The 15,599-nt window shown below is 39.1% G+C and overlaps 1 protein-coding gene across 1 annotated transcript; it reads left to right on the plus strand.

Moving 5' to 3' along the window:
- Positions 1-705: 705 nt before the first annotated feature.
- LOC139151141 (sulfotransferase 4A1-like) lies at positions 706-11,234 on the plus strand. Its single transcript, XM_070723701.1, has 6 exons — positions 706-855; positions 6,514-6,638; positions 7,144-7,403; positions 7,918-8,080; positions 9,094-9,188; positions 10,876-11,234. Exons 2-6 carry the CDS (start codon positions 6,554-6,556, stop codon positions 10,951-10,953), a joined length of 681 nt encoding a protein of 226 aa, XP_070579802.1. The 5' UTR covers positions 706-855; positions 6,514-6,553; the 3' UTR covers positions 10,954-11,234.
- The last annotated feature ends 4,365 nt before the right edge of the window (positions 11,235-15,599 follow it).

Raw genomic sequence — 15,599 nt, forward strand, 5'->3', positions numbered from 1 at the left:
TAAAATAATGACTTTTTGCATTTTAAATTAATAAAATCTAAATTCATGAAAAGGTTACTAAACATTAAGAATATATGAAAAACTGCACAGACATCGATACCTTGTTTTCGCTTTTGCCTGGGAATCTAAGTGTGCACTCTGTAAGCCACTAAAAGTCATAGTAGCCCACTATATATATCAAGAACAAAATCAGTCGCTCAATTCACTTCTCTGTATGAACTATTTTTTAGAATGTTGTGTTGCTCCCTAAGCTCAATCGCATTGATCGTTGCTCCAAGTACGCAGATATCGGCAAAAGCTCGTGATCTACTGCGTTCACTCTACTCACATTTCGAAACCAAGAAAGATTTGGTGGATATTTCTTCGTTCTACTTTTTCCTTTTAATATATGTCCACTGACTTGGGTAAGGTGAAACCGTTTAATGTAATGTACATGCCACTTTCTAAACCTCGGATCATTTTGAGCTCATCATCAAATCCACCTATCCGACCTGAAAGCAACAAAACAAGAAATCAAGAAGCCGCATTTCTTAAAGCCAGCAAGACGACGATGGAGTATTCCATTCACAAATATATAGATGGCGTGCTTTACTCGAATGTGTAGGTTCATGGGTCAAGAGGTCTTACAAGCCTTTGAGCTCCATGACCCAAGTTAGTGAAGAATCACGCTCGAGGTTAGAGGGGCAAACATTCACCCGATGGGAGGCCATGCATCGCTGACAAAGACGTTCCGATAGCACTTTTATTCAGACTGACTGAGCTCACATGGTAGGATAAAATAGCTGATGAGGGAATTTCTTCGCAAGAAACCAGGAGCTGGCGATAAGTTTCCGACCATAGGAAAGTTTGGACGAGGTAGGAAGGACCCTTTGTATAGCAACATTCTGAACATTGTTGGTCGAGGGGTGAAAGTGTTCCATTCTTACAGTGATTAAATGGATTCAGACTTGGTGCATATAAAAGAAGATCAGTTTTCAGATGTTCATGAGCATGACTTGTTCACAAAGTTTTACATACCAGGTTCAGCTAACTGTATAGTCATTAGATCAAGATCTAGACAATCCCACTATGGATTGGCTTTTCTCGACAGCAGTTGCTGACAGGCCAAGCAAACGCGTTCAACCCACGATCTAAGCAACAGCCTACCACTGACGCGCAGTCTGCTGAAGTTTATTCATTCGAGTTATTCTGTTTTGATATTTATATGCCCACAGACTTGTAACAAGTGTAGTAAAGATCGATAAAACCAGTAAAGAGTAGCTTGGCCATTGGGAGACTCCTAACGCACTCTATAATAAGATAAAAACGTATCGTACTAACTTTGACTGGTAGTGTTGCTTCGTAATGGAGGTACATTGTACATGTAATATTTGTTCACTTCGCCTGTAAGGCAACCAGTCTGATGAAAACTAGTGTGATGAAATGTGTAACCGTACAGTGACTTTGCTTGCTAGATTAGAAAGGGTTTATAAAACCAATTATTAATAGTTGTGCCCTGGAGCTGCATAAACCCTATGTTATGTCAAATTTACGCTGCGTTAACTGCGTTGTTCCCCACTTGATTGCGACATGTAATGAAAGACAAGACCAGTGACAACTTAAGCCAGATCCAGAACCATATTGTTCCTCGGATATCGATTTTTTCTGGTGAGGTAATATATATATATATATATATATATATATATATATATATATATATATATATATATATATATATATATATATATATATATATATATATATATATATATATATATATAATTATATATAATCCCATGGTATTTTTCTCTGTTTGACGTCATCGTATACGAGTGTTTTTCGCGGAGCCGTACAACTTCGAGCCGAAGGCGAGAAGTTGTGCAGCTCCGCGAAAAACACGAGTATACGATGACGTCAAACAGAGAAAAATTCCATAGGATTATATATTTATCACATGAACAGTCTTCTTATTTTTCTTTGATGTGGATGGATCAAAATTATTGTAACAAATTGCATGATTTTTATCGCGATTTTGTGTTTTATTTACGCGGATTACTTACATTTAATGAGTAAAGCGGTCCGTCACCCAGGAGATGTGCAAATGTTTACAGGTATACTTTCATTCATTTATCACATGAACTGGCCCGAATTCCCACCTGTGTGACGTAGAACAGGACGGATAAGAAATCCGAATTACCCCTGTTGTACGTCATCAACCGGAACTTTTTTCTTTTGCATGGTACCGTTCATACATGCGGGTCGCGACGTGAACATAGACCGATTTGTCGTGATCGATGCCGTACTCTCATGACATTTTTACAAAAAAGGTGACCCGATAAATCCACACATAGAAACATAGAAGGCATGTCCAGTGAAATTTTGAGTCGCTAAAACTATAGCTGTTCCCGAGAATCGAATGGGGATACCGCCGATCCAGTCGAGTCGCCTCGTAAGGCTCAATGTGGACGTCGTACCTGGCGATCCCGGTCGGCGATAAACCTGAAATCTACACCTCAACGGAAGTTGAACTGAATAAATGAGTACAGTATAATCTTCGGGAAAGCGACATACAGGCACAAGCAAAAAGTCATTCGACTAACAACGATAAATTTCCTTCGTCATACAAAAAATTCCGTAAATTCTTGCTCGGGATCAAACCGGTAGCGCGGCGGCGTAAGGCTGTAGCGCTAGCGAGAAGACATCAGTATGCATTGCAGCGCTGCGCTGTGGAATCCAATGTACTTCGAAAGTTGACTCAGCAACACTCAAAACAGAGTTTCCGTCAAGTAAAATTAGGATGTATCTACGGGTGAGATATATGTCACTGCAAACATCCGAAAACATTGACGACCGAGATCGGAATTAACGAGTTGACACCTGCATAGCAGAGACCGGTGACGGCAGCGTTGTGGGATCGTGAATGAGGTATACTCTGTGTGTCATCGAACGGAATCTTTCGCGCTCGCCACGGTCGTAAACTTGTGTGATGTTTTGAAAAGCCACGGAATCTCTGAGAATGAGAATACTGTTTCGATCGTGTCGTTGCATTTACTTCATAAATCTATTTGTAAATATTCTGAATAACTCTGAATACTATGGCTATCCGTCGCTAGCACGATGAAAGTTATGTCCACCGTACCGATGGCCGACTTGCCTTGGCATCGGTACAGCGCGAGACAATGATTGACAGGTTCACGTGACAGAATCCGTATGTCTGGTTGGTGGAGATACCATTTCATGTAGTTAATTTCAGCTTGATGGGATTTATGAATGAAAGTATCTCCTGGGTGACGGGCCGCTTTACTCTTTAAATGAAAGTAATCCGCGTAAGTAAAACAAATCGCGACGAAATTCATGCAATTTGTTACGATAATTTTGATCCATTCACGTCAAAAAAAAAATAAGAAGACTGTTCATGTGATAAATATATAATCCCATGGTATTTTTCTCTGTTTGACGTCATCGTATACTCGTGCTTTTCGCGGAGCCGCACAACTTCTCGCCTTCGGCTCGAAGTTGTACGGCTCCGCGAAAATCACTCGTATACGATGACGTCAAACAGAGAAAAATACCATGGGATTATATATATAAATCCATTAAGCTAACAAATTTATACATGGAATGGTACCTCCACCAATCAGACATACGGATTCGGTCACGTGCGCGTGTCAATCATTGTCTCGCGCTGGAGCGATGCCAAGGCAAGTCTGCCATCGGCGGACATAGTTTTCACCGCGCTGGCGACGGATAACACTAGTATTTTGAGTTATTTAGAATATTTACAATTATATTTATAAAGCGAATGCAACGGCACGATCGAAACAGTAGTGATCATTCTTAGAGATGCTGTGGCTTTTAAAATATCACAAGTTTACGGCCTTGGCGAGCCCGAAAGTTTCAGATCGATGACACAGTACACACACAGTGTACGCTTGTAGTTGTACAGTGGGCACTGCGCGTCACCGGTCTCCGCCGCTGGCCATCTCAGTCGTCAATGTTTTCGTCATACGGACTTTGATATTTGCTGTGACACATATATCCCCCGTAGGTACTTCCCAATTTTGTTACTTGACGGGAACTCTGTTCTGTTGTGAGTGTTGTCCGAGACAACTTTCGAAATGCATCGGATTCTACAGCGCTGCACTGCAGAGTTTACGCTACAGGTCGACAGCTCAGGTTTGATTACGATCGAGAAACAACGGAATAATTTGTGTGATGAAGGAAATTTATCGTTGTTCGTCGATATTTGTACCTTCTATGTCGCTTTCCCGAAGTTTATACGGAATTCATTTATTAAGTTGAACTTTCGTTGAGGTGTGTCTTTCGAGTTTATCGCCAACCGGGATCGCCAGGTACGACGTCGCTTGGCGATCGCCAGGTATAGTAAGACGCGACGACGTCCACGTCCACATTGAGCCTTGCGACTGGAGCCGTGACGTTACTGAGCCAAACGATCGACGGTATCCTCATTCGATTCTTTGGGATAGCTAAAGCTTTAGCGACTCGAAATTTCGTTGGGCATGCCTTCTATGTTTCCGTATCTGGATTTGTCGGGTCACCTTTTTGTCAAAATGCCATGAGAGCACGGTATCGATCACGACAAATCCGTCTGTGTCGCGACGTGCACGTACGAACGGTACCATTGCAGGAAAAAAGTTCCGGTTGATGACGTACAACAGCAGTAATATGGATTTCTTATCCGTGCTGGTGTACGTCACACAGGTGGAGATACGGGCCAGTTCATGTGATAAATATATATATATATATATATATGTGTGTGTGTGTGTGTGTGTGTGTGTGTGTGTGTGTATACAAGTTGAGAGAAACAAACTTTGATGTTTTCACTTTTAATTCTAAAAAATCAACACTTGCCTGGTGAAGTATTTCATTTAGAAAAATAATAGATTTTTTTTAGTATTTTTGTTCTGTATGTATCTGGTCCCATAGTCTGTTCCATTAATCCATTATCACAAACATAGTCTGGATTAAACTTGAATTGTTACGTATCTAACTTTACGATCTCTGTGTTGGGGTAACGGTTTGGTATCGTAATGCTTTTAGTAACTGAAGCTGGCACACAATGCACCAAGTTATCGGGTGTAAGATCCACTTTAGATATTTTTAAACAGCAACGGTACGAACTCAATTTCTCTATCACCAACTCTTACCGCTGCTCCACTCTTTGTCTAGAAAGTGTAAATATTTTCCAAATCTATTGAATGATTGACAGCATACAGTTTTGATTCAACACACATAATACAGGTAACGTTGGAAAATATTAAAGGACAGGAAATATTGCCAAAACAAGATGAGATGATCTTTCAACTGGAAGCGTTTGTCAATAATGTCAACCTCCGGTCATTTCTAACACAGGCAGGGCAATCTACTATCTATGTATCAGGTAACTTTAGGGAACCGTCTAAAATAGAGATTTTGACGACCACCACCCCATTTAGAAAAGTTAAATATCAAGACATGTAATTGTAAAATTTACAAACAATACAGTAATGGTAAAGACCTTTCATATCCTGGTGTGTCCTGCTAGATTGTTATCGGTTATCTCATAACGGTTGAAAAAGGAAACAAACAAAATAATATTCAAAGTTACAACAAAATGTAGACATGAAAGCTCAGGCTACAACCAGTATCAAACCATACAGTATTGTTTACTTTGGATGGGTATCATGACAGGGTTTTCACTAAGATATCTGACAGGGCAGAATTTGAAAGTACAGAGGGCTGAGAACACCGGGGAGGCTGAGGGAGAAAGTGTCAGAGGAGGTTGTACACTCTCTTGCGTGGAAAAAATTGAGAAATTGATCCGTGCAATGGTGCAGTCTGGTGCAATATGAGAGGTGTTTTCAATTTATATTTTTACTACGTAAAACTGTTAGAACACACCAAGGGGGAGAGCGCGATAGGATTGTCTCCCCTGTCTCATCGAAAATTTTTAGAAATTAATGTGTGAAATTGTGCAATCTGAGAGGTGTTTCAAGTCATTTTGCACAAAAAATTGAGTAAACCCCTTCTTTCTCTCCACATTTTCAGCAACCCCCTTGTAACTTTTTTTGAGTGACCTTCCTCACATTCCCCCGATCCTCCTGGGCGTAAATCATGACGGCTCCCTAAGCATACGTCAAAACCATGGATGTAAATTTGTTTACATCCATAAGTTCATTACTATTAAACATCCGAAATCACCGGGGCGGGGAGGGGAAGGGGTTACACACTGTTTTCTGTGGTACATTTTACCCATAAAGACGAAAATGACATGATAAATGTGGCATTTTCAGACTAGTATTCAGCTTGTTGATAAAGTGCATGTATGGCCATGTTGATAATAAGTACTTTGATAAATTTTTGACTTTGATTGAATTTGATTTGTTAACACTAAGAATGATAAACTGTGCTATGCGGTGAAGTCCTATGGTGGACGCAAAACAAAAGAATGATTATTCAATTACTTCGGGCAAATGTCTTAAAGGCATATCGACATTCTAATCTCCCCTCTTGCTCGTCTTTGTTTACTTTCAGAGGGTAGTCTGCTTTCAAGAAAGTTGATGCAAGTGGAACGATGGGTTTTAGACCTCCATCAGAAAAATTTGTCAACTTTGAAGTTCGTCCAGATGACGTATACCTTATCACATTCCCCAAGTCTGGTAAGAGATTGGTTTTCCGGGCTTTTTACTTTACGATCAATTGATGCCACGCTTGAGTATAAGGTCGTTGGGGTGAATCCATTGTACTGTATTCCCTTTTCAGAAATCAGTCAGCTATAATAGCAGTTACCTTTTTCCTCTTTCTTGTTGTTGAAAGATATTTACATTACCGAAGTTATAGCCTCCAAAATTATTTTACACGCCCCTAAAATATCTTATCGTTTGCCCGAAAACAAGCTGCTCATATTTTTCATTTCAACCACACAAAATCTTTACATGGACATTTTGAAGTAATCGTCGCCTGCCAATCCCAAAATCAAAAGACAATCCTCAAAAAGTGTAAAGCTCGATTTTCCTTTTTGGTCACTTACTCTGTTCATGTATAACCACGTTTTTTGTTGGAAAAAAATAATGAATCAATATGTAATCCAGGCGTGACTTCCTGAGCGATGTGTTTATACTTAGTGCTGACTTATTCTCATTGACAACAAATTCAATTCGACAGGAACCACATGGATGAAGGAGATTCTCTCCCTTATTCGAAATGGTGGTGATGTTGACGCTTTGAAGGGGACATCCATAGATGTGTCTATCCCTCAGCTGGAGTTCGTAGTCACCGACTTCCCCGGGAAAGATAAAGTCTCCGAGATGCTGGATATAACCCCTGATATCAGTTTGACAAGCATGGAATCACCGAGATTGCTTTGCACGCATCTCGACTACACATCACTACCGACGCAACTCCAGGGCAATGAGAAAGCCAAGGTGCCATTAGAAGTGTTTTATCTTTGCATGTTACATTCTGAAGTGATATTTGAGAATATAACGACTGTGAGATCATTCAAAGTCGTTCTTTTGAAGCTATCGATAGTCAACTTTTAAAGATGCGGTTTTTTTCTCGTCAGAAGATCAAGTAGGTGGAGTAGGCTCTGTAATCCTGGGGTAGCGGACTCTTGAAACATATTAATTGCGCCAAAGGTCAGATGAATCGCACCGACTCCACCATCCCCACCCCGACACGTTGGTCAGACTTACCTGGCAGGGAATTAACTATGGCTAGCCAACAATATTCGTGTGTCACACATTTTCATGTGTCATACATTTCAGTCTATTATACGTCTTTTTAGCCAAGTTCTGTCAATACGTGAAATTGTAAAGTATGTATACTTGGATAGACCGACATTTCTCAGCGCAAGTACACGGAATTGACGACTTATTATCAGTTGTGATGAATTTCTTCCTTCCAACTCATCGTCTGCAGTATCTTTTTACTTTACAGATAATCTACCTTGCTCGAAACCCCAAAGATGTGGCGGTGTCTAATTATTACTTCGAAAAGCTTCTCGCCCAAAAGAAAATAATAAAATCCGGGAAGGCCTACGAATGTTTCAGTGATTATGTTGTAGACTTTTTCAATGATTTAGAACATTCATTCGGAGCATGTATGTAGAATCAACACCCGCTCATTTATTTTGAGTTTCGCTTATTTAATTTTTGCTGAGTCATCACACTCAAAGTTCGATTTAGAATAAAAATACATTGCAGCACGGATACTCCTACAAATAAGTCAAGAAAATATACCGTTAAAGCGTTATTTACATTATTTTTCTTTTTTTATCAAACTTCAACGTTAAATGACTCCGCAAAAAGTAAATTAGCGAAACCAAAACTACATGAGCGGGTTTTAATCACTTCCAATTACTTGATAATCCCAAAGTGGCGTGAGCTTGCAGGACTTTTTTGTCAATTCTAGAATCGCCTCAATTAGACCGCGTAGTTGCCTGGCGCTCGTTGCGACACATTCCGTTCCCGGTTCATCTCTAATCATAATTTTCGATGTCGTAATTCGCAATTTAGGCATCCCTCGTTATGAGGCTGTCCACAGTTGAAAATGGAACTACAGAATATAAGAAAAAGCTATAAACGGCCAATTACCACCAAGGTACCATCTACAGAACCAAGTTACAAATGGCTCCGAAAATAAAAGATGATGTCAAGAATTGTCAACTCTCAGAGAGTTCACCAACTCCGATGAAATACGATCAATATTGACATTCTGATTGATATTACCCGTCATATTGTCATATTGAAACTAATCATTTTGTCATCTCACGGAGCAAAAGAGTAAATAATTCATGTTTCCTGAGAAAAATTAGTATGAGAGTGCTATTAACCTCATTTATTTATTTATTTGTTTGCTTGTTTTTTTGTTTACTATTATTCATTCACATTTATACTTGCTTGCTACCTCAGTCAAATGGACTGATTTCCAGGGGAAGACCAGTGTAAAATGAAATAAATAAAACTCAAAATACATTAAATAGAATAAAGAGCAAAATACAAAACATGATTGAAAAATGAAAGTCGCGAGGCAAACAAAAGGTGAGACATAGACAATAACACTGCAAAAATCCAAAACAAAAAATAAAGCTGCTCGATTTCTGTTTCTTACCAGACATCGGAATGCATTGGCACGACCATGTACCGGAGTTTTGGAGAAGACGCCATGACGAGAATGTACTTTTTCTGAAATATGAAGATATGCACAAGGTAAAGTTCATGCCTTTATGTGTCGTACATTTTATGCTTCGGTGTTACTCTTGAATCACCATTTGACTAAATGAAGCATTGTTATTGTAATGATCTCTCATCAAATATACAACGTTCTACAATCAATTGCAGTTCAAGTTCTTTTGCCACTCAGAAGAAAGAAAAAAAAATTCCCACCTTCATTTTCTTTATTTGCTATATGTGGTTCAAATGTAACGTGCTCTATCATAAGCTGAAATTGTCGTTTGTAAAAGTAGAATGCCCCTCGGCCTAAGGGACGTATATTCTGACCCACAAACTTACAGAATATTTTTTTTGGTCTATCACGTGTTAGGGCTCATTTAGAAGCTCTTGAAGTAAGTTATAGTTTCACAGCGTTGCAATTATCAAGATAAGAAAAATCCCCCATAGATTTAATGCAGGGATGGCGGCCATTTTGAATTTCAAGTGTTGGTAAATATTAGGTAATTTGTTTCTCTGTGCCATATTTTGCAGGGTGACCCCAGCGAAACGATAACTAAATCTTTTGATAATTAACTCATCATATGACCCGATTCATGTGTCGATCAGGTAACTAAATAAAAAGCAAAGCAATTTCTAGGGCCCTTTTGAAATATTTTGGGATACTTGAATCATGTGTAAACACCAATGTTTCTACGGGACATACGTTCTACAATTAGTGCCATCGCTACATTCTTGGACGTGGTTCTGGAGGAGAAATCGCTGGACACAATCGTTGCAAACACCAGTTTTGAGGCTTCGAAAAAGAATCCTAGAACGCTGCGGGCAAAGTATTGCAAAACTCGCCTCGGAGCGGTCACCATTTGTGAGAAAAGGTATTTACATGGTTATCTGAAGAAAGGGTAAAATCTTTCACAATTGAAGACGGGCTTTGAAATCTTTATTTAATCACGTGGGGTTTTGTGCGAGTGAATTTTGGGGTCAGCAGGTCAAGATAAAGCCGATGGGCCAAAATGTGGACAATGTCAGTTCGGAGAGGTCTTTTCGGTCTGGACGTGTTTTCTATTAAACCCTGTACTGATTTCCTCAATCCGTAATAATGCCATAGATACTTCTGACAATACATTGATCTTAGCGAGCGTTACTCTCACGTACGCAGTCGAAGTGGTTACATCCGGCCTAATGTCGATCCATCTTTTCTTTTAGACTGAAAGATTTTGTTATGCATTGGTCTCCTCCATCTTGGGGATGGAGTTGGCGAAGACGCATACACGATTGATTCTTTCAGTATCTCTTGTCTGTTTGCTTTCTTCGTTTAGAGCCGAACTTTGTAAGTTTGAGCAGAAACACTTTATATCAGTGCGCCTGACGTCTGACATTCAATCTGAGAAAAGTCCCACAGAGAAAAATACGATACCAACATATGTTACTGATAGTACCCTTTTAGAATTTAACCTTCTCTGAAGATATGCTAATATTAAAGGGAGAACGACTGCAGCAGTCAGAAAAAAGGCTGAAATATAACTGTTTCATTTCTTGGATTTTACTAAATTACCCCGATAAAAACGTCTGAAAATTTGAATTGTATTTATAACCACAACTTACTGAATCGTCCAGGATATAGTTGGCACACTTCCTGTATCTTTTTTTTTATTTTGGAGGGATATAGTTTGAGACAGGTCCATATTTTCCCTGAAATGACAAATTCCAACATTTTTGATTTCAGGCAAGGTCGGCGGCTGGAAAGAATACTTCACAGTTGCAGACAACGAGATGTTTGATGCAAAATACCAGGAATGGATGAAAGACAGCGAACTTGAATTTGACTTTGAACTTTGATGGAATGGGTAGTATTCTGCTCGTTGCTTCAGCCAGTCAAACAAAACGCACAACCTGTCTATAATATTGAACAGGTTCATACGGAACACTGAAAACTCCAAAACAATGCTAAGCCGCTTTTTGTTGATTTTGAAACCTTAGTACAAATAGTTCCCATGCATGGAAAACCTAACCAGCGACTGCAATGTCATGTTGATCAATATGATGTCATTTTTCTATAGGAAAGTAAAACTGCATTGAAATACATTTGTTCCTTCAAATTACGGGTGTATGTCCTCTAAGTGAGAACACTTTCAAAAAAATGTAAAACAGAAATTATCTTCCAGTGATTCTCAGAATCTGTGAACGTTATTTTAGAGGCGCGACTTTTTACTGTACTCGGCAGAAAGGGAGGTCAAGTAACATGTAAAGCAGTACACAAAAAGTGGTTCGAAATACGAAGAAGATCCGTCACTCGAGGGGAGGAGAGCGGGAACGTAGATGGCGCCATCAAGCGACGGTCCTTTCAGTCTTGACGAGGAAGTACTCGTTAGTGTTTCTTTTAGTTGCACCGTAATTTACCAAGGTTGATAAACATCGTATTCTTGCACTTTAAAATTACGATTAAGTGAAATAATAGGCACTAAAGTGTCAAAACAATAAATATGGATAGAAAGTTACATACTTAAAACATTAGGGTTCTTAGTCATATACAAAATAACAAATGCCAAGTAGGCCTAAGCTTACATCAAGTCTCCTGGGTTAACCAGAGCCGATCGAACTTAGTTAGTCCATTTTGCGAAATAAAATTGATAATTTAAAATATGGACTTCGTCATAAGCAGCCATTTTAGTCACATATTATGTAGGGATGAAATCCTCTACTAAGGTGAATAATTACAATATATCCTTAACATCACTCCCCTCCTTCCCAAATTCATAAAAATATGTCCGAGAACCGCGCATAAACGAAATATTACCCTCGTAGAGCCACGTATAATTATTTTATGAAATTCATTACATTTCGAGAGGATGTAAAAACTTTATAAACAGAGCTATTTCTTTTCAAATTTTCTTGTCTGTAATTACGTATGAAGATTGCTCTAATGAGAGCTCTCCTAAATAGTGGCTTAGCATAAGTTTCATATTTCCATGAAAGTTAGCATTCAAAGTCATATATAATTAAACTTTGCAGAAATACACAATATTGTCAGAGTATTTGAAATCAGTAACTCTTCCAGAATAATTGTTTAAGACTTAACAGTGTCATTATAAAGAAATATTGTTCAATCTTCATGGGAAACAAGTTGTCTGCGTCCACTTAAAACAACACAAAGAAGGCGGACATTTTGAATTACAAATATCGATAAATGTTAGGCAATTTGTTTTTCTAGTATCAGAAATTACGGTAACCCCGAGGTTTAATCTTGATTTGGCAAGAGAATGGTCGAAATTTTCCGAATGGAATGTTTGAAAAAATGTTTAGTCTTTCAGTTTCGAGGCGCAGCGGCGATACATTCAACATTGAGGTAGTTGGAAAGGGTAGAGCGACAGATAAAATTTGATAAAATAACGAAGTTTTGCATTTTAAATTAATACAAACCAAATTCATGAAAAAGTCACTAAAAAGTAAGAATACATTAGAACTGCACAGAAATATGTCAAGAAATACGTTGTTTTCGCTTTTGCCTTGGAATCTGAGTGTACACTTTGTCAGCCACTAAATAGCCCACTATATCAAGAACCAATCGGTCCACTGGCTTGGATAAGTCTAACCGTTACATGTAACGTACATGGCTCTTTCTAAACCTCGGATCATTCAAGAGGTCTTACAAGCCCTTGAGCTCCATGACTCAAGTGAAGAATCGTGCTCGAGGTCAGAGTGGCGAGCATTCATCGAATAGGAGGCCAAACATCGCGGAAGAAGACGTTCCGATGACACTTTATTCAGACTGACTGAGCTCACGTGATAGGATAAAATAGCGGCTGAGGGAATTTGGTCGCAAGGAGCCGGGATCTGGTAATCTATTCAGTATTAGTTTCCCTTTTTTCCGACCATACTATAGGAAAGTTTGGACGAGGTAGGAAGGACCCTGTAGATCTGTATAGCAACATCGTTGGTCGAGGGGTGAAAGTGTTCCACTCTTACACAGTGAGTTAATGGATTCAGACTTGATGCATAAGTAAGAAGGTCAGATTTCAGATGATCATGAGCAGGACAAGATTTACAACGTTTTTCAAACCAGGTTCAACAAATTGTATAGTCATTATATCAAGATCTAGACAAGCCCCCCCCCCCCTGTCGATTGGCTTTTTTCGGCAGCTTTCAGGCCAAACAAAAGCGTTCACCCCGTGTATCTATTAGGCAAAAGCCCACCATTAACGCGACAATCTGCTGAAGTTTATTCCTTCGAGTTATTCTGTTTTGATATTTATATGCCAACAGACTTGTAGCAAGTCTAATCAAGGTCGGTAAACCAGTAAAGAGTAGCTTGGCCATTCGGAGAAAAAGCACAGATTAAAACGTACATGATGGTACTGACTTTGAGTGGTAGTGTTGCATCATGTAGCATGGAGGTACATGTCAAAGCGATCTTCTTGAAACCGGAATATTTGTTCACTTCGCCTGTTGGGATCAACTATAAGTTTTCGACTTTGTAATGAAAACATGTGACCGTACAGTGACTTTTCTCGCTAGATTGGAAAGGGTCTATAAAACTAGTTATTATTATCTGTACCCTGGAGCTGCATATACCGTATAGTAAGGGTCATGTCGAATCTAGGCTGCGTTAACTTGTTGCACTAAGCTCTGTCGTTGCATCCAGCTTTTGTATTTGCTGCAATTATGATATGGTCAAAATATAGGTCATTTGGCACTTCTGTCGAAAAAAGCGGAAAACGATTCCTTATATAAATCATCCATAAAACTTTTCTACTTTTAACTCTTTAATGAAAAGTAACTTGAATTTTCCAATATAGCCTGTTTTAGCCACAATGGACACAATACATGCGGCGATAATAAATCTTCGGCCGATTGTGTGACGTGATATCATCTCGGCAGCACGTGTATTGTCTTTTGCAGGAACACAGACCCGCAGAAGGGAAAGTTGGGCAAACGTTGAGTTGAACCACATATGATCAACCATAGTTCCCGTCTTATCCCTTGGTGTTTTTACATAAACCCATAACATGTTACAGTAACTCAGGAACTGTAACGGCATTATTAACAGTTACGGACTAAGTAACATTTGACGATAAGAAAACTGAAATGAAATGTCTTAGAATATGAGTACATGGGGTACGCGATTTGCTATAACAACAACAGAGTCCTTTTAATAATGGTTAACTTTTCTGGGCAACTATTCCTCACATCCCTGTACATATTATATCATTTCCAGCCATGTCCTTAAAACCAGACTTAGAATTGATGGCTAACTTTGAAGTCCGTTCGGATGACGTATACCTGCTCTCCTATCCGAAGTCCGGTAAGTGATCAATCGTCGTCCGATACGTCCCTCACACTGAGCTAACTGGACGCACAAACCAGAAAGGGGCAGGGATACTCTCTCAGAAATGTGGTACAGGCATGTGCCACTCGAAAAAGTAACCTTTTCACGAAAAACCCTAAAGATGGGTAGACATTTCATCTGAAAAACCCTAAGCATAGTATATGCAACAGAATAAATGTGAAATTTCTCCAAATTTGTCAGGCAAATCCCTGACAGTGAGTCATATTTTTGGAATATACATGGATAAATGTTTTCAACTTGGGCGGGACCAACTCCATCATGAAAACATTCAGAGTAACTCAACTCTATCCCGGGCATACCATGGACTCAAGAAAAGCCTTCAATATTAAATCATTTCTGACATATTACATTAACTGACACGGGAGTGGCACAATGGCTCTTTCAAGAAATTCTTAAATTGATTCAAAACGTTCAGAATGTCGTTCGTTAGCGGTTATATTGGTCATAACTTTATGCAAATGTAATGATGTTACTCAGAAGACGACCTAGGACTATCTCCCTTTATTCACAGAACGCGCCCCGGGAACAGATATTCGGACACTCAGATTTCTACAATTGTTTTCTGATCTACTTCTTGTGGGAGGGAGGGGTCATTTTAAAGCTCTTGGAGAAAGAAAAACTTTAATTAACCGTCTTAGTTTTTTGAAAATCGAAAATTTATTTTCCCCCCATTGAGTTAACACAGGGGATTGGCAGCTATTTTGAATTTCAAATATCGCAAAATCATTATGTTTGATAATTTGTTTCGCTAGATCCAAACTGTGCATGTCGACCCCGATTTTTATCGTTGATTTGGTAAGAGAATGGTCAAAAGTTTCATTTAGGAAAGTTTGAGCAAAAGTTTTAAGTCTTTCACTTTCGAGGCGCATACTAACTTAAGTAAGACATCTCTGAGATCTATGCATCTTCATAGCTCATTTTGTGACCTTAGCATGTTTCTTGCAGTACCATTTTCACAGACATATTTTAAACATATTTGACCGGTCTGGTTAAAACTGTTTCATTTTATTAGTTACAAACACGGCCCACACAGAAGGACCGTGTTATTAAACAAAGCTCCCTATTCATTCCCAGTTACGTAGTTCTTACCAGAGCATGGATCC

This window comes from Ptychodera flava, chromosome 15 (genome assembly GCF_041260155.1).
Source record: "Ptychodera flava strain L36383 chromosome 15, AS_Pfla_20210202, whole genome shotgun sequence".
NCBI lineage: Eukaryota > Metazoa > Hemichordata > Enteropneusta > Ptychoderidae > Ptychodera > Ptychodera flava.